This window comes from Fringilla coelebs (assembly GCF_963513975.1).
Source record: "Fringilla coelebs genome assembly, chromosome: 6".
Lineage (NCBI taxonomy): Eukaryota > Metazoa > Chordata > Aves > Passeriformes > Fringillidae > Fringilla > Fringilla coelebs.
Window position 1 is genome coordinate 35855315 of NC_140034.1, and position 19678 is coordinate 35874992.

At 37.4% G+C, this 19678-nt stretch overlaps 1 protein-coding gene across 1 annotated transcript in view; it reads left to right on the top strand.

Annotated features, from left to right (window-relative positions):
- Window positions 1-19478, top strand: part of RBM25 (RNA binding motif protein 25) — a gene marked incomplete at its 5' end in the record, with an annotated part of 36457 nt that extends 16979 nt beyond the window's left edge. Inside the window, 14 exons of the mRNA XM_084208702.1 lie at window positions 314-474; window positions 3073-3255; window positions 5485-5538; window positions 5790-5873; window positions 9438-9715; window positions 10563-10779; window positions 11084-11173; window positions 12712-12785; window positions 13510-13660; window positions 14013-14337; window positions 15334-15608; window positions 16049-16147; window positions 16840-16887; window positions 17929-19478. Coding sequence (XP_084064828.1) covers window positions 314-474; window positions 3073-3255; window positions 5485-5538; window positions 5790-5873; window positions 9438-9715; window positions 10563-10779; window positions 11084-11173; window positions 12712-12785; window positions 13510-13660; window positions 14013-14337; window positions 15334-15608; window positions 16049-16147; window positions 16840-16887; window positions 17929-18021 — 2132 coding nt within the window. The 3' untranslated portion in view covers window positions 18022-19478. The remainder of the gene's footprint in view (window positions 1-313; window positions 475-3072; window positions 3256-5484; window positions 5539-5789; window positions 5874-9437; window positions 9716-10562; window positions 10780-11083; window positions 11174-12711; window positions 12786-13509; window positions 13661-14012; window positions 14338-15333; window positions 15609-16048; window positions 16148-16839; window positions 16888-17928) is intronic.
- Between the last annotated feature and the right edge of the window lie 200 nt (window positions 19479-19678).

Consider the following 19678-nt stretch of genomic DNA (forward strand, 5'->3'; position numbering starts at 1 on the left):
AACCCTCTTTGAAGGGCAGGAACATCTTCAACTAGATCAGGTTGTTCAGACCCCCATCAAACCTGACCGTGGAAGTTTCCAGGGATGGGACATCTACAATGTGTGTACTGGTTCCATCTTATTTATTGGACTGTTAATTATATCAAAGATGAGTTCAGTGAGTGAACTTTGAGTTTTTATGATGTGTGCTCCTGGCTTTGTAAAAACAAGTGCCTGTGTTCCAAGTCTATTCATTTAAAACACATTTTTAAGCAAAGTGAATTAATTGAAGAACTTTAATGTGTTTACTTCTCATTTTAATAATCCATTTCAGCCTTTGGATTTTGTGAGTACAAAGAGCCAGATTCTACCCTACGAGCATTGAGACTACTCCATGACCTCCAGATTGGAGAGAAGAAGCTGCTGGTCAAAGTTGATGCAAAGACAAAGGCTCAGCTAGATGAATGGAAAGCAAAGAAAAAGGCATCTAATGGGGTATGTATATAATGCGTGATTTGCATTCTTTTAGTAGAATGTCAGTGTAACGTTACTTTCTAGATCAGATTGTGAGCATGTCTCAGTTTCTGCTTCTTTCTGTCTTTTATTCATTTTAGGATTTTCCCAGAATCACATTAGTGAGTCTGAAGATATGTTGAAAGGTAGAGAAGTGTCAGCTCATAATTCCATAGTGTTTGAACTTACCTGCAAACTACAACTACATTTCTAAAATCAATTCTGTAATTCATTATGAAGTGTAGTAATAGGTGCTATACGTTTTGATTCTGTTGCTTCATTCTGTTGCTTCTGCTTTGTTTAAAAATTCTTGAAAGTGCTTAAGTCCTAGAGAATCTGTGAATTTGTCCTAGAAGAAGTTACTCTGTCAATCTGAGGGGAATTTAGGTTTCTTTCCCCTGCACTGATGATCTTTCAGAACAAATAAATGAAAAGGAAAGAAATAGATCATTCAGTAGGAGACAGGTATCAGGCAGTAGGCTGCTTTCAGGCATTCAGTAGAGGGGAAAATTGCTTTTTACTATCCCTTTCTAAAGCTAAGGATCTGCTCTGGAATAATTGCAGATATTTGGTATGTTGAATTCTTATTGAGATGCAAAGATACTTAATTGACAAGTTTGCATTGAAGTTAATGGTGTCTGTTTCTTTGCTGAAAGAAACCTTTGCTGTATTTCAATCCCAATCAAATTGGGCTTTGTCTCTAACTCCTAAAGTTTTGTATCACTTTAAGATACCACTTAAAACCATTTTTTTTTCTGTTAAATCAAAGTGAGAAGAGGCTCTAGTTTAGAAAACTAAAAATTCTAATCAGGCTGTAGCAAGTAAATTTTAAAAATTTCATTTTGCAATTTTTCTTAAATGTATGTAGACTGTAGTGGAAACACAGATACTTTTATTTCATTTAACCAGAAGCAGAGGCATAATGATGACTTGAAGTTCTTGACATATTTTTGACTGGATACCCTGCGTTTGGGATGAAATCCAATAGCTTAGTAAAGCAGAGTGCTAACTTTGTGAGGTGTGGATGGAGTCCTGTATGAGCTCTTAGCCTAGGTAAGGGCTTGATTGGACTGCTCTTTCATTCTGTACTTCTTTGTTTCATGTTAGCATCACCTGTGATACTGTGTTTCACAGCTGATGTTGCAAACAAGCTTAAAGTATTTCTGGAGTTCTTGTACATCTCTCCCGAATTTTGTTTTCTGTGAGTTACAGTCAGTCTGGGGGGATTGATGGTAATACATCAGCTGGTACCGTTTGTGCCTTTGGTGAAGGCAACTGTGTGAGAACTGTATGGTAGAATGAGATTAACTCCATGGTTTTTGTTGGGTTTTATTGGATTTGGCTGGTTTTTTGCTCTTTTTTTGTGGTGGTGCAAAGAAAGGCTGTGAATTGCTGTGAAGTATTGATTAAGTGCATCAAACTGCTTGCAATTCCTTTCAAACCATCGTTGGTGTGCTGGTGCCACTTGGATCCAAAAGTTTCAAATTTTCTTGAATATTTTGAACTAAGAAATCAAACATATAAACTACAACACGATTTCATGCAGAGTCACACCAAGGAAATCTTTATCTTATTAGCTGCTCTCCCTGATCACTTCTCCCTGGATCTCTTCAATTTCACCCCTGTCACCACCTTCTAGCTCTTTTCAGCCTGCTCCTCCTTGGCCTGGCAGCTTCTTCAGCTCCAACTGAATCCTCCCTTCCCCCTCATTCTTAGCTGCTGCTCCATCAGACCCTTCCCTCCCCCTCACTCCACCCACCACCTATCGTTTGACGGGATACCCAGCTGGATTCTCAGGTGAGATTCCATTTTTCTAAAAGACTCAGGGGATCGAGAGGTGGGCTACCTTGCTTGGTGTGCACATCATCTTTCTATGCTTTCATGTAATATTTAGGGAAAGGCACTTCATTGTGTTCCTTTTCCTCTCTACAAGGTTGAAAGGGGCAAAAAGATGAGGAATTGCAAAGTACTTGATCAACAATAATTTTAAAAATAGTTTGTTGTGCGAGGAATGTTTTCCCTAATGATGTTTCTTTAATATAGTTCTCCAATTTGAAGTTGCAGCTTGGAAGTTTTAGGTAGGCATTCATATTGCATGGCATTTAAGTAGAAGGCTTGGAGGAACTGCTGTTGAAGTGACTTGAAGTTTTGGAACATAAAAAGCAAAACTTTTGACCAAGAGCAGCACTATAGTGATGGCCTTTCTGGGAGCATGTGGGTGCTCTCTCTTTTCCTGTCTACTGCCTTAATCACCATTTTTCTGTTCTATTTTCGTATGTTATTTTATTATACAATCCTACACTTACTCTCTGTAGCCATTCCATAAAACTGTGCAATAAACTGTGGTATTGATAATGCAATTGATAATTATTTGTATTTGTAGGTGGTTTGGTTTTTATGTGGTGAGTTGTTTGGTTTTTTTGGTTTGGTTTTTTTTATTTATTTTTTGTTTGTTTGGGGTTTTGCTTTTTTATAGTAAATACTGTACGGGCATGAATATGATGATGAAAGGTGAACTTCTGCTAAAACAGCTGTTACTCTCAATTTTTTAAGTCCTGTTACTTTGCCATTTTTCCTTAGAACTCCAGACCAGAGACAACAAATGATGATGATGAAGCACTGGATGAGGAAACAAAGAGAAGAGATCAGATAATTAAAGGGGCCATTGAAGTCTTAATACGAGAATATTCCAGCGAGCTCAATGCCCCCTCCCAGGAATCTGACTCTCACCCCAGGAAGAAGAAAAAGGAAAAGAAGGAGGACGTATGTGTTTTGATTTTGGACAAAACAGATTTTTTTTTCTTCAACTCACCTTTATATAATGGCCAAACCTTGTGCAAATACTTTAAACCTAAACTTCTGATGAGAAAACAAATCAACAAGCATTGATGTCAGCAGCAGTTCCTTTTTTTTTTTTTTTTTGTTTTTTGAGCTGAAAGCTAGTCAGTTATAGATACCATCCCTTCAGGATGGTTTAGGGATTTAAGCACATAAACTTCTTGGAACAACAGGTTTGAATCTGGGCAGGACTGAACCAACCTTTCATCCCTCTGAAGGTGGAAATACTGAATTTAGTGCAGTTTAATCTGTATGTGCATATAGGGTTTTTCAGATAAGAACTTAAAAAACAACTGTAAAGAGTTCCTGCCTACCATCCACTTCCAGTGAAAGATGCCAGGGCACTATTGTAATGCCACGAATTTGGTAGTTTTTGACAAAATACTTCTCTCTGCTTCTAGAATGCATTCTTGTAGTGTGCCTTGATCCAACTGGTTGCAGCTGTCTACCCATATGTGGAAGCACTTCATTAGTTGTCTATGTCCTTGAAGGGAGCCTTCGGGGATGAAAGGCACATTGTAATCTTCCTGCCTTACAAATCACTTTTAAACATGTCTCAATTTGGCTGGATTTGGTCAGCCAGCTTTCCTATCTTGTGCAATGCGATAAAAACCATGTTAAGCAGGAATGAATGTTCTGGTTTAGACCTGCTTCTGTGAATGACCTTTTTATGAATTAAAACAAATGGAGAAGGGGGAACAAGGATAAGCAAACTCAGACTTAGCTTTTCCAGCAAAGTTTCTAACCATGGGAAAATGGGCTTTCCCACCTACCATTCTGCACCTTATATGAAAGAGAATTGGAAAGAGATGAAAGAGATTGAAAAATTGTTTGACCAAGATTTTTATCCACTTAAGTCTTCTGCAAAGTACCTATTCCAAGGCAATGATGCAGTTTCAAATGCTTGTGGAGTTTAAATGTGGTGCAAGAAACATCTCCCTCAGGGAGCAAGTCTATCTTCCCACAATGTTGTTAGTCATGGCCAACCTGAGGTATAAAAGTGCTGAGCTGAGAATTTCTTTTTCTTTCTTCTCCCTCCCTTTGGGAGAAGATGTTTTCTTTGATGACAATTTGCAAATGAGTCACTGTCGTATGCTATCAGCTGTATTTTTTTGTTACAAGCACTGTTACAATGTGTATTGTCCTGTGGGTAAATATACATATATATGGCCATGAATAATGCCAGGTAGTTAAACATTGTAAGAGACCTTTGCAGTCATGAAGAGCTGGGTGCTGGGTATGTCCCTGTGACAGAGCAATATTCTCTTAGCTCTGTGGTGTAGAACTTTACTAATCTGAGCCAGTCAAGTAGCCAAATGAGCTCTTTTAAAATATGCAGCACTTGTGGGTTGAAATTGCACCCCATCATCCTTCCCATACTGGGAAGGAAGACAAGAAACTTGGAAGTTGCCATCTTTGGCCTCTCTGGATAGAGGTGGGAGTGAAGAGATGGTACTAGCTTCTTGTTCTCTTGTCCATAAAGGAACGAGGAGAGAAAGACTGTTGAGGGTGGGGGGGAAAGGGAAGGTGGATGCAGATATATTGTGGGGGCGGTGAGGGGAGGGTGTGGAAACTCACCAGCTTTGGGGCTGTTGTCCCCTGAAGGGCTTGGTGTGAAGGTGACTCCCGCTGGGGTTAGCAGCAGAGGCTGTTAGTTCTTCTGGGTGAAGGCATGACTGACTGCTGTGGGGGAGTTGAAAATGTGTGCGGGGAGCTGAGAGTGAGTGGAATCTGGTTTTCAATTTCAAGCACGGGGGAACCTCGCTAATTCGCACTAAGTATAAGAGCAGGTGCAATCTTCCAAATTCTGCGAATTAGCGAGTAAATAAGATCAAGACATACCCACTGCAAATATACACATTTATTTTGGCAAGTGTAGCTTAGCCTTGTTTCTGATGCTACCATAGCGTACTAATATCCTGTAGTACACTTGTAATTCAGTGAAGTCTTACTAACATGAGACATCACTATGTGTTTTTAAGTAGTTCAGCAAAGGGAGAATTAGCGAGGTTCTTCTGTAACTTTGATGAATCAAAAGAAATGAGATCACAGCAATACAATATTGCTTTGTAGTACAAACATACAAAACATTGTTTTTCAGAGTAGTGTGCAATCAATTTTTAAAAAAAAAAATCTCCGTGGATTTTTCCGCAGATTTTCCGCAGATTTCCAGTGGCCCCACTGATACCTTATCCACTCATCACCAAGGTTCGTTTACATTGTAGGCTTTGACAATGACTATGTTTACTGCTAGTTGCCAGATTTGTGACTCTTGTCCATCTGATTTTTTTTTTTTTCCACTCATTAACATCAGACTGTCAGGTTTGGTACTGCAGAAGGACTTTATTTTTCTCTTGCAAGACTGGTTGAAAACTTCTAACCTTCAGCTTTTCTCTTGTTGTCCTATGTCTGTACAGATGGCTGTTAATGCTTTTACTCCTGTCCCCCTTGTTTTTTAGGAGGATATAAATGCTATAGAAATGGAGGAAGACAAAAGAGACCTGATATCAAGAGAGATCAGTAAATTCAGAGACACACACAAGGTAGTATTCTTGTTTTTGCGCTTGATACAAATTAGGCTTTTTCAAAATCCAAAAAACCACTATTATAAAATTTAGCAGTACATTGCAATATCACTTAAAATTATGTTTGTATTAGGTTTAATATACATGTAGTTCTTTACAAGTCAGAAAAAGACAGTTGCCACGTTAAAGTGGCCCGTGACATCTTTATGCTAAGACTTTGATTGCTACTGAGTATTTTTCAGTCTTCTCACTTCAGCATGAATAAAGGCAGCTTAAGTTGCTACACATACATTAAGTCAAGATATTTATAAATGAAGGCTAAACGGGGCTGCAGTATAAAACATACACTTGAGTGTGTTTCTCTAGGTAGATTTGTAACATTATCCAAGATTTTTGAAGAGATGAAACGTGAATTAAATTAAAGTCTTTTATTTTAATAGTTCTAAGTTAAGAGTGGGGGAAGATTAAAACTAGGTCAGTGGTTACCAGACTTACCAAACTTTAGATGCATGGAAGAACTGTAAATTCCCATAAAGCTAATCTATTCATTGACCCCCACCATTATGATAGAGATCATATGGTGACTAATGCAAGATGAAACTCACAGCTTGGAAAGTAACATGGAATAGGATGTAAGTATGAGTTTCTGTTTTTTATTATACTTATGGATGCCCCCTCAGAAAAATATGCAAAGGGGTAACTGGCTTGGAAATGTTTGTGCACATCAAGTCCCACCCCAGGGTCCCCACTTACAGAAGTTTCCACTAATGCTAGTGCAAATGTGAATGTTTCTGCTTTGGAAAGTGATACTTGCGGATCGGAGAGCGCAGCTATGCATGTGATGTTCTTATTATAATGTTTAGCTTAAAGTTGGTATTAATTTTTCCCCAAGATTGGAGTGGTCTTTGGCCTAGGGAAGTATCAACAAGCTGCTCTTTTGAGCACACACTTTTCATTCAAAATACCCCCACATCAACATTAAAGAAAATGTTGAAGATACAGCAAGGTGAAGTGTACCCATGTTGTTCAGGTTTACCACATGCAGTCACTGGGGATGGTACCATGTTTTCATGCAACTGTATCAATATGAACGCAGGTGACTACATGTTATTATATGTACAGGTTTTCAGTTTTTCTCTTGACTAAAGTTTTGCAAGATAGAAACCTGGGGGAAAAAAATATCGAAAAAGTCAACTGAAGAAGCTCAGCAGTTGAATGTCAAACTGGTTAGTGGTGAAACTTCAGTAGAATTATGTTCAATTCCAAGCCCCAAGTTGTCACTGATACTAAAATGCAAACGAGTAATACTATTTTTTAAATTGCAAACAAACAAACAAAAAACCAAGCTTCACTGTTTCAGAAGCTGTTGGGCATTTCACTGCCCTTGATTTGTATTTTTGGGGGGCTATTTTGGATTTCTTAACATCAAAAATCAACTGGAAGTAGTCATTGTGTATATTGGATATGTTTAAAAGGGGCTGTTGAATCTTTAGCAGCGGGCTAGTGAGCACAGTGAACCTTTGCATGTTTTTGGTATGAGTTTATATACAATAACGACAGACTGTCAGGGTATCAGCATTGCAGGGGGCGTCCATTTACAGCACGGACGAGTCTGAAGAGAGCTCAAGGTAAGATTTATAATTCTTCTACCTGTTCATTTCTGTTCATTACTTCAGTTTATCTGATACTGTTCCCATCCCATTACCCTGTCAGGTCCTTTTATTTAGGTTTACAGAAGTTGACTGAGGTCAGATTTTGATTACAAAACACACCCGTTTATTTTTTCAATTGGATTTTAAGGAAGTGGACTTAAGAAAAGGATTTTAATATACCAAAACTTGTGCACGTGTATTTACACTTCTGTTAATATATTTTTAATAAAAGAAAGAAACCCACTCTCTTGAGAAATCTCACCATAAACAAATTTTTTGAGAGTGCTGAAAAAGCAAGAGTTCAACTAAAGAAATTTCTATTGGAACATCTAAGATAACCTGTAAGTATCAACCACTTCAGTATGTAAACTTTCTTTAAAAGTATATGAAATTTGAGGTAAGTTGTTTTTAAAAGTTGACAATGTAGTTTAAAATTTGACCTTACTGAGGTTTAACACTGTAAAGCTCCTGGATAATACAGTCCTTAGAAATTAGTTTTTCAGCCCAGTGTGTATTACAGGATCTAAGTTTTATTTTTTTCACATCAGTTTTCTACCAATTCCTACCATTTTTAGTCCCTTTTTCCTTTGTGATTTCAATGTATCCAACATGGGTTTGACTGTATTGTGTTATCAATGCAGCATAGTTTCACTGGATACATTAATCACTAGTGAATTAGCTTTATTTCTGTAATCCTTTGTCGGTTCTCTGGTCCCTGTGCCTATGGCAGAAGAACACTAATCAGGTAAGATTGCTTTTTAAAGTTGTCTTAAATGCTTTGTTTAAAAGAAAAGAACAAAAAAACACAAACCAGAGAAAATGCTGTTTCATTGTTCCAGTTTTTAATTTCATTTCAGTGATGGTAAACGTGGAGCCAAAGGGGATAAACCTGTTTATTCTGCTCAATATTTGTTCAAAAAGTGGTATTCTTGCATCCATCAGGTTGAAATTTGGTATATTTGGTTGTTATTTGGTATATTTGTGAACCGTGTACTTGCTCTTCCTCCCAGAAACATAGCTAATAGGCAAGGTTAATCCAGTGTTGGCGGTCCATGTCCTAGCACAGGATCTGTAAGTGAACACATAACAATTGCTTCCAAGGATGGATTTATCTATCGTTCTGTTGATGTATTTTCTATTGTCTTGTAGGAATTCTGGTCATAAGAACTGTTTCTATATGAAAAAAGGGGCATTTTTGTACAATTTTTAGTAAAACTGTAGCAGGTAACCTTTAGTTTCTGTGTTTCAAAAGAGCTATTTCCAACCTTTTTTTAACTGTCTTCATCTTGCAGTGGTGGAAGTTAAGATTCCATTCTGCAGAGTCCAGTTCTTACCAATGAACATTTAGAACTTTTTTAGGGAGGGAAAAGGGGAAAAGTGACAGTTTTCTTCACTGTTTAACCACATGCACCGTGTGTAAGTGGATATATTTCTTTACCCAAGTTTTCATCTAGGATGGTTTTGGTGTGCCAAGACTTTTTGGGAAACAACTCACTGTCCCAGTAAGCATTCCACTGAAATATATTTTCCTAATTGAACGGAGGTAATTTTATCAGCTGGAAGTTCACTTTACTTGTACCCAACTGGCTTATAGGGCCAGTGGAATTTGAGTCCCACCTGAGTCATGACTGGTAGTGCACACTGAATGTGCAGTTTAGTCAGCTCATAATACAAGGCCAGCCCTACTCTGCTAAGGTTGGAGATTGCTGGTCTGTGCAGATCTGTGCTTTTGCACAAAACTTAGTCTTGTGATTGCTGCATTTTGATTTCATACTTAAAAGTTCCAAAAAATACCCACCAAACCCTATTTAATATTTTAAAATTAGTGGCGGTTTTGGTATTTCCATTACCAGCCTTGTGTGTTGCGTCGGGAATATCCAGTTTGTGTAACTGCAAAATTAACTATGAAAGTTCTCTTGTTGGTTTTTAGAAACTGGAGGAGGAAAAAGGCAAAAAGGAGAAAGAAAGACAGGAAATTGAAAAAGAACGCAGAGAAAGAGAAAGGGAACGGGAGCGTGAACGAGAAAGGAGGGAGCGTGAAAGAGAGAGGGAACGTGAACGAGAGAAGGAGAAGGAACGGGAGCGTGAACGGGAGCGAGATAGGGACCGTGACCGCACTAAGGACCGAGACAGAGACCGCGAACGAGACAGAGACCGGGACAGAGATCGTGAAAGGAGTTCAGATCGCAAGGATCGGAGCAGATCAAGGTAAATGTACTTCAGCTGCTATTTATTTCACTTTTTCTTAGTGCTGTTTACTGAATTAATATAATTCAGTAGATCAGCTGCCATTCAAAAGAGAATGATCATTGTGGAAAATCAGAGTAACAGCAGGAAATCCAGACTGGGAGAATACTTGATTACCCCCACAGCACAAGAATATAAAAACTGCAATACGCAGTAAGCAGCTCTCCAAATATGATATAAGCATACTGGTTTTATCTCAAATGTCTCCTATTTTTCATTATTAGCTTTATTCCTGCTTAAAGTTATCCTATGTTTGTGGTATTTCTTAAGCAGGTTTTATCATTTCCTTTGTTACATGGTGGGCTTCTTGGTTGGATATCGGGGGGTTTTGTTTCAGTTGGTTTGGTTTGGGGTTTTTGTTTGGATTGTGGGGTTTTTTTAGTAGAAGCAAGGGGATTACTCTTTCAAGCTTTAATTAATCATATCATATTCCAAGTGCTGCTTTCACACTAAATGATCTTGTCAGAAACATTAAAATTGTCTGTAAGCCACATGAACACAAAAGATTTGTTAAGGATACCCTTTATTTCTGGTGATTTTGGCTGTGCAGAGCTGCTAACTCAGTCTCATAAGAAATTGCCATATGCTCATGCTTAGTTTTTGTAAATATTGCTATTTAATGGCTGGTGTTCAAGCAATTACTTTTCGTGGGTTTTTGAATACCCCTCAGTAAGAATTCATTTTATGCCCATTTCTGTACCAGCTAATCATTTTTTACAACTGCAGAAGGAAAATAACCTCTGTTAATCATTTGACTAAATGGAGAGGAAGACTCTCTACTGAACTTTGGGGTTTTTTCTTCTTTCAGAGAAAAAAGCAGAGACAGGGAAAGAGAACGAGAGCGTGAGAGGGAAAGAGAACGAGAACGCGAGAGGGAACGGGAAAGAGAACGGGAGCGGGAAAGAGAACGAGAAAGAGAGCGGGAAAAGGATAAGAAGAGAGACCGAGAAGAAGATGAAGAAGATGCCTACGAACGACGAAAACTGGAGAGGAAACTGCGTGAAAAGGAAGCTGCATATCAAGAGGTAGGTTGGAATTTTTAAGATTCTTTATATTCAAAAAATGTCTCTGAGAGTTGATAACAAGTTCTCTAGTATAACATACATCATTCTTCTTTTCCTAAATATGTTTTTTATCTTTTGAGTACATGAGCTGGGATAGAATATGATTGTCACTGTCAAAACAGACTTTTTATTCAGGTGTTTTGAGTTAAGATTATGCAAATTATTTATAGTGCAGTTATATTAAACAATGATTCAAACTAACTTTGAAGTAGTACTGCTGTTCGTAATGTTCTTGAGGATTGAGGTGTATTTTCTTCTGTTGCAGCGTCTTAAAAACTGGGAAATCAGAGAACGAAAAAAAAGTCGAGAATATGAAAAAGAGGCTGAGAGGGAAGAAGAAAGAAGACGAGAAATGGTAAGGAAGCTTATAGTTTGACTTGTAATTTTCCCTGCCTTGTTCTCTTGGTCCCATTTAGAATGGAATATTCTACTGTTACATTTATGGATAGTAATAGAGCTCTCATTTTGTATAAAAAAACCCCAGTTAATAGACTTGAAACAGAAGATGTCTGGTAAGTGGGAGTACTATTTAAAGTCTGAAAAACAAAGCCTAGTGGTTTGGTCTTATGAAAGCAGAAGATTGAGAAGTAGGCAGCTGCAAAATACTGTGGTCTGATTATCACGTACTATTACGCCTGTAACTTCTGTCAGATTTGTGACATAACCTACTGTGTGTTCCATGTCATTTAGGTAGAACTAGACCTGTTTTTTTATCTTCCAACCCGCTCTGGTGCACAAACCTTTTATGGGATATGATACAATATTCTTTAATGTATCTATGCACTTAATAAACACCTGTCCTTAGTTCATTAGTTATGAAGTTATCAGTTACCAATGTAACACTTGAAAGCTTTGTTGGAAAAGACATCTTTGGAAGATAGATAATTCTGTAATCTCTTTGTTTTGTCCTAAATCATGTAGAAGTTATTTTAAGTTTTAGGAGTGTTATTTCACTTTATGGATTCCCAGAGAAGGGGAGAAGATGTTGAGAGTAGAGAATGGGTTAGAAATTGCTTCAAAGCCATATATGCAAAGAAACACACGGGGAAAGAGGATTATAAAATACATTGTTTCAGGTGAAATCAATGTTTTCCGTCTAAATGAATGGGGGGGGGGGGGGGGGGAATGTTTGAAATTGACTCAATGATATTTTCCCTTCCAAATCCTCTTGCATGCTGGCTGTGGATTGCAGTTGTAAAAAACAGTGTTTCATTTTGTGCTGAAATTACAACCATAATCATAATTTGTTTCTCAAAGTCATTAGCAGAGATATATTGCTGTTGGTGTAAGGATATTGCTTAAATACAGGTTAGAGTGTTCTAATTTAATTTTCCTTGACAAATTGGGGATTTTGCCTCTTTTATCAGAGGGGAAGGAAGTGTTTCCTCTCTTTCTCCCTCGCCCCCTACAGTGTTAGGCCTGCACATTAATACCACATTAGCCTGTACATTAGTGCCACATGATTTGCTTCAGTACCACAACAGGAGGGTGCTTATCCTAGGAGTAGCTATCAGATTTATTTCTGTGCATGACTGTCTTAAAAAAGCGCTTGAAACAAAGCAGTACTGATAAAATACAGTTAGGCTGCTATTTAAAGTACTCAGTAGCAGAGTTAAAGGATTTGGAGAAAAGGAACTTTTGATCCACTTCATCTGTAATGTAAAACAAAATAAACCAATTAAATATATATATGTGGGTGGGGGTGTGTGTATGTGTATATATATATATACACACACACACACAATAACCTGGATGCAATACCAAAACTTTTCCATTTTCTATTTGGAAAACTCCGTATTTTTAGTTTAAAGCAGAGTAGATCTACAGTTAACTTGCTAATAACATGAATAAATGTTAAACTCCAGAAATTATTTATGTTTCAATTCCTTGCAGGCAAAAGAAGCCAAACGGTTGAAAGAATTCTTAGAAGATTATGATGATGACAGAGACGATCCAAAATACTACAGGTATGTCCTTGTATTCCTAACCAAAAAATGTCCATTGTTAATTTAAAACGCCATTGTGGGGTTTGTTGGCAGGGGCTTATGGAGTTTATGTTTGTCTGGTAATGTAAGGTTAATGCCTGGCACGGTAAGGTTAATGTGGCAATAATGACCTGATTTTTTTTGTGTCACTTCATAAGTGACAGAGTGAAAAGGGAAGCTCCTTACTTCTGCTGGTTAATGCTTGGGAGTAGTTGCTCATTCCCATGACTTTTGTGAGACAGGGCAGAGGTCAATGTAATGTCAAAATAAGGTGCTGGGAGCAGGGATAAGGGAGCAAGCATGCCTGTAATTAATTCACAGCAAAGAAGCTGTAAATAATATGAAGAACAAGCTTGTTAATGGAAATGATTGGGAACATCCTTCAGCATGGGAATAACTAACCTTTGCATAAAACTAATTTAGCAGAAGTGGTTCTGGCCAAAAACCTATAAAACTTAATTCTTTTTCTAAGGAGATCAGCAGCCACATTCTCTACTTCTGTTTAATTTGGTGGGGTAGATTCTGTACAGTAAGGTAGAGAACTGGTATCTTAAGATTCTTATGTTACAAAAACGAGGATGCCAGGTGCTCTTACGAATCTTATTTTCATTTAGTGGGGGATATGTATGCATGAAGTTTTTCTTGTATTGTGGTACAAGCCCCTCGTTGAAATGTTGTCTCAGTAAAAAATATGTATCTTTTATAGGGGTAGTGCTCTTCAGAAGAGGCTAAGAGACAGGGAGAAAGAGATGGAAGCAGATGAACGAGATAGGAAAAGGGAAAAGGAAGAATTGGAAGAAATTAGGCAGCGTCTTCTGGCTGAAGGACATCCAGATCCAGATGCAGAACTTCAGAGGGTGAGTTGCTGTTGGTCTGACAGGAAAACAAGTCCTTTATATTCTGGTTGTATTGAACAAAATTGTGTAAGACACCTGATATTTACTATTATCTCTATATGCTTTTTCTTATAAAGAAGTCCAGATAGGCAGTAGGAGCAATGGAAACCAAAAAACCTTTCAGATCAACATCCAGATTTGATGGAGTTGAAAACAAATTTGAATTAATCAGGATTCCTTACAAGAATGCCAGTAGTTATGGGTCTTTTTCTTGACTAACAGCCTTCTAAAAGAGGAGGATCTTTGGATTCGTTTCAAACACTACTGGTTTTCAGAGAGCTTCTATTTTTGCTAATTGTCTGTTTCATTGTAGATGGAGCAGGAGGCTGAGCGGCGTAGGCAGCCACAAATAAAACAAGAGCCAGAATCTGAGGAGGAAGAGGAAGACAAGGCAGAGAAAGAGGAAAAAAGAGAAGAGCCAGAGGAAGAGGAGGAGGAGCCTGAACAAAAGCCCTGCCTTAAACCAACTTTACGACCCATCAGTTCTGCTCCATCTGTCTCTTCAGCTAGTGGAAATGCAACTCCTAACACACCTGGTGATGAATCTCCCTGTGGCATCATTATCCCTCATGAAAATTCACCTGAACAACAGCAACTGGAGGAGCATCGGCCCAAAATTGGACTCAGCCTCAAATTGGGCAAGTTTAAGTTTTATTTCAGTCTTCCTTATGGGATCAAAATAAAAATTGTCAAGCTGAGTAGCCACATGGTTTTCCAAATATGTCAGATGGTTTGATGTATTTATATCAAGTAGTTGTTATCCAGATGCTGTGCTTGAGCTGACCTATCCAGAAGATACATTTTATAGAGCTCTCTTCTTCTAAAACCTTGAGGCCAAAAAAGGAGGAAAGTTTAGGCATGTTCAAGGGCTAATTTTTGTAGGAATGTTCTGATCTGGGATTGGTTATTTTCACATGCTTTTTCACCTTAATATATTTGTAAATATCTCTTTGAAACTCATTGCTGCTTTTCATTGGTGTAAGTAAATGTTAAATTTAAGACCTAGATATTTCTTATGTTTACTTAAGACCCTTTTAAAGAAAAAGAAAATTAGATTTTTTTTCTTCCTGTTAGACTATAACAATAAACTGATGACAGTTGTGAGTGAAGTTTGAGCCTAGAATTCCTTAGTATAGTAGCAATTTCCTGCTGTTTAAAAAAAATTATTTCTGAGCAGCAGAACTAAGAACATTTGTATTCCAGAAGGTTTGTGTGTTTATTATTTTAAGTTATGCTGGGCTGCACTTTGAGCTCACGTTGTGTTATATCTTGAACGATGAGAGACTGTATGGTATTAGGCTGATGAACGCTTTTCTTACGCGTTGCAACCTTTCACTCTGTGCTCTGCCTTTGCTAAGGTTGGGGCTTGACTGTAGTCTTCCCTCAGAGAGTGTGCTAACTGGTTTCAGGGCAGAGAAAGAAGACCCTGTTTTTCAGATGGGTCAGTCATGAACACACTTCATTAAAGATCTTTTCATCTTTTGCCGCTTTTGTAACAGAGTTTGAGAGATGAAAAGCCAATGCCAGGCATTCATAGACGTTTATGTAGCATACAAAGCAATATTCCTCAGTGATGGGGGAAGAGCAAACTAGTTGCAGTTGATGAATATGTTACTCTGCCTTTTGGGTTGTAGGTGCCTGCAACAGTCCTAATCAGCCCAATGCTGTAAAAAGGAAGAAACTTGCTGTGGATAGTGTTTTCAATAAATTTGATGATGAAGACAGTGACGATGTGCCCCGGAAAAGGAAACTTGTTCCCCTGGATTATGGAGAAGAAGATAAAAGCAATATCAAAGGCAGTGTCAATACAGAAGAAAAGCGCAAGCACATTAAGAGTCTCATTGAGAAGATACCCACAGCAAAACCAGAGCTCTTTGCTTATCCTCTTGACTGGTCAATTGTGGATTCAGTAAGTTGATTCATTTAACCATTTCAAAAAAGGCTTAATTTTTCCAAGTAAACATGATAATTGAATAGAAAAGCAAGGTTGCTGGGACCCCAGTGGATTGGAGTATCATCATCAAGTGGAGTCAAACTTGAGTCCTCTATTTATTGTTCATACATAATCCTTATTCTGAAGTATGGCTGTTTATTTTTGTTTGGTTTCCCTCAAACTGCCACTACAAATTATCAAGCAGTTTTATGGAAGGAGGAAAAAAGACTGTAAAATGTTTGAGTGGCTCTCAGAAATACTTGCAGATGCCAAATCTCTAAGGGTTGTATCATTGATAGCAAAATGTATTGTCTGCTAAATAGCCGTTTGAGTCTTCTGGATACCTATCGGGCAGTTCTTACAACAGAGTGAAGCTTAAGGTAATTATTGATATTGGTTTTGTGGTTTTTTTCCAGACACTAATGGAACGTCGAATTAGACCATGGATTAATAAGAAAATAATAGAATATATTGGTGAAGAAGAAGCCACGCTAGTTGACTTTGTTTGCTCTAAGGTTTGTATCTTATGCATTCTCTGAAATTAGGGCTTTGCTCCCTATTTAAAATGCAACAGTGACTCCTGTAGTCGTATTTATAATAACTTGTCTTGGTTCATCTTGGGGCTACCATATGAGAGGCAAAGCAAGTCCTGAGAGTCTTGTGACACAGTTGATTAGCAGAAGGTCAAAAGCAGAAGTTGAATATTTTCCATGCTTACATTATATATGGGTGTGTGAATATATGTGAATAAATGAAACCCTATGGTATTGAAAGACAGTTTATTTGGTTCTGGGAAAAAAAAAACAACAGGTAGATGAGAAATCCAGTTAGGAGGAGTGATAAAGGGAGAATTTTGCCTTTGTCTTCCATTAGCAGCTTATTGTTGAAGGAAGGCAAGTTTTTTCTTTAAATTAAGAAAACATAGTTTGAGATATAAAAATATCCAGTAAATGCAGGACATGTGAATCTCTGGAGCTTCCTCGAACTTGTTCCTCAGTAGTTGGCCGTAAACTAGGACTCACTATGATGGATTCTGATGCAGTTTAATACTAATTTTTGCCATGACTATTACTGGAACCTGTTGAACTGCAAATACTTCTTGCATGTGCAAAGGTTTCAGAATTCCTTGGACATAGCTGGATTTTGTCCAAAAATGTGTATAGGGTTTATTCTAAGTTTTCAGTCTAAAAACATTTGTTTCTTTCAGGTTATGGCTCACAGCTCACCTCAGAGCATACTGGATGATGTTGCCATGGTAAGCAGAAATTCTGTAACTGATACATCTTCTACATTTTACTGAAGCTAAAAGTCAATTATGCAAAATAGCAAGAGTCCATATCAGAAAACATGTGTTAGAAATGATGAAGCACATCATGCTAGCACAGGCATTATTTTGCCATTACAGCACCTAGGTACAAATTACTGACCCCTCTTCAGGACTTCTCAGTACTCAGAAATGTAGAACAAAAATTTTTGTCCCTAATAGTAGATATCAAAATCTAAAATAACAGAACTGTATCAGAAAAAAATATTTATTCCTTCTTGTTCTTATGAATAGATTTTTATTTATGGTTTAGTGGGCCTTTTCTTAATTAATGAGCAAAAGGTGATTTTCTGTAGAAAAGTAAAAGCTCTTTTTTGCCTGGTGTTGGAGGAGAGAAACAGTATGATATAATGCTACCTTTCCACCATGTTTTCACACACTCAAAGGTGAATAAAAACTAATCCATTCTCTTCCTGTAAGGAAGCTTGGAGGCAAAGTTGATAGGAGCCACATGCATAGTGCAAGATAGTAGATTGGTTTTGGTGTGACTAGTAGGTGATTTGGGGAACTTCAGAGAGATGCTGTGCACTCTTAAAGTTTGTACAGATTCAAGAAAAGCCTATATAATAAGTTCAGGGAAGAGAAATCCTTTGAGGGTTTATTTAACAAATATCCAAGGAAGTTCCAAATGAAAATGAATAGAGATTGGGAGTTAATTTAAGGGAAGATACCACATGGGAATGTCCTGTTCTTACATTATTTCCAATCGTGCCATTTCTCTGCCTCTTCCCAAACCACTTTTGGATACTAGCTTACAGATGCTTCTACCTCTGAGTGCTCAACACCTGCACTATACAAGGGTGTAGTTAGAGCCTGGTGCTGGACAGACAAACTCACCAGAGTTTTATTCGGTCCCTCTCTCAAGGACTTGTATTACACTATATCCATTTTTTTCTGATGTATCTACAATTAGTCTTTATAACTGGAATGCATAACCTAAAAAATAATCTGTAAAATGTGTATTTCCTACAGGTACTAGATGAAGAAGCTGAAGTTTTCATAGTCAAAATGTGGAGGTTGTTGATATACGAGACAGAAGCAAAGAAGATTGGCCTAGTGAAATAAAGCACTCTCCTTGCTTCTAGGGTTCCATTGCAATTTTGGGCTTTTTTTTCCCCCCATTGTTCAGAGACTTCGAATTCTCTCTGTTCTCAGAGACTTGAGACCTGTATTTTTTTATGTAGAAAATGTGAATTTTTTTTGTCCTCTGCTCTGAGGCCCCTTTTACCCTTCTCAATTAGTTATCAAATCCTGCATTGGTTCTCTTTATAATACATGAGGTACAATTACCGGTATGTTTTATAAGCTGCAGCTACTGTACATGCTCTTTGGTAATTTTGTTATGTTACTCTGATTCTTGTAAATATTAAGGAAAAAAAAATCCCCTGTTTTGCAAAACATTTGCACTTAATGTGGAACTATATCAGTTACAGATGAAGACTAAGGATTTTACTGCAAGTTTATCAGTCTTTTTTTGGGAGCATACTTCCCTTTTTTGTTTAAGAAATGATCAAAATACTATTTAAAAATAAGTGTCTTGAGCTGTTTTCACAGAACAGCTTTGTGTATTCATTTGATCTCTTCATCTGACTGGAAAAGGAGTTCCTTCAGACTTCTCTTTCTAATGTGAACCAGTAGTAATCTTGGTACTTTGTTGCCCATTAAGAGTTACTAATGAAGCTGGGAACCTAATCTCTTACAGATGTTCTGCTTCTTTCCCAGAAAGTGCAAATCACAGGAAGCTTTTTATTTGCTCAGTTAAAACAAGAGCAGGACCTAAATTCATTAAGTGCTATCTAATGTTTTTTGGTTTTTTCTTCTGCTCAATTTCATTCTAGCCCTACCTACTATCCCTTCTGTCTCCAAAATAATCAGATGGCTTTTTTAAGAAGAAACTATTTTTTAAAACTTTTTTTTTTAGTATTTAGAAACAAAACTAAAAGCCCTGTTAAAAAAAAAAAAAACAAAAAAACCACCAACCATGTAAACTAAAACATTAAGTTGTCAGACAAAGCTGAAATCTTGTTTTTATCCATACTGTTGAACTAGCCCTGGCTTTTGTTTTCTACTATATGCAATCTGTTGTCCACAAAAAGAGGGTAATATTTTCCTGCCTTGTTTGTATGTTTTTTTTTTATAAATAGACTGATATGGTATAAATGATGACATGTACTGTAAACTGCATTTTTTTTATCTCATACCTGGGTAAGAAGTCAAATCTATAATGTGCTGTGAGCTGTTTTGATTGCAGGAGGACTGTGTTCCAGGGAGCAAACGGTCTCAAAGTTATTTTTAATTTTTGAAACAAAATTCTTAATATGAAACAAATTAAGTAAAGGTGTTCCAGTATCTCTGTATTGTATTTAACTGAAGGATACAGGTTGACCTGTTCAGAAAACATAACTGTGACCTTGAGTTACTAGTTGTTTGTATCTGGAGAGGACACTTGAAAACACTGTTCTTAACAATTGGGATCGTGTATAGGTTCCACCATGTAAATATTTCAGATATTAAAAATGTATATATTTGATTTAAGGGTTGATATTCTTTTGGAGTCTTATGCAGCATGCAATTGTATTTAACACTGCTTACTGAATCAAGTGTTCCCAAACTGGGGGGGGAGGGTGGTGTTTAAAACTACCTCCTGCTTATATCAGGTGACTTGAAGCCTGCAAATTTAGATGTGATCCCAGTATGTTCTTTCTCATCCCTGTGGTAGTAC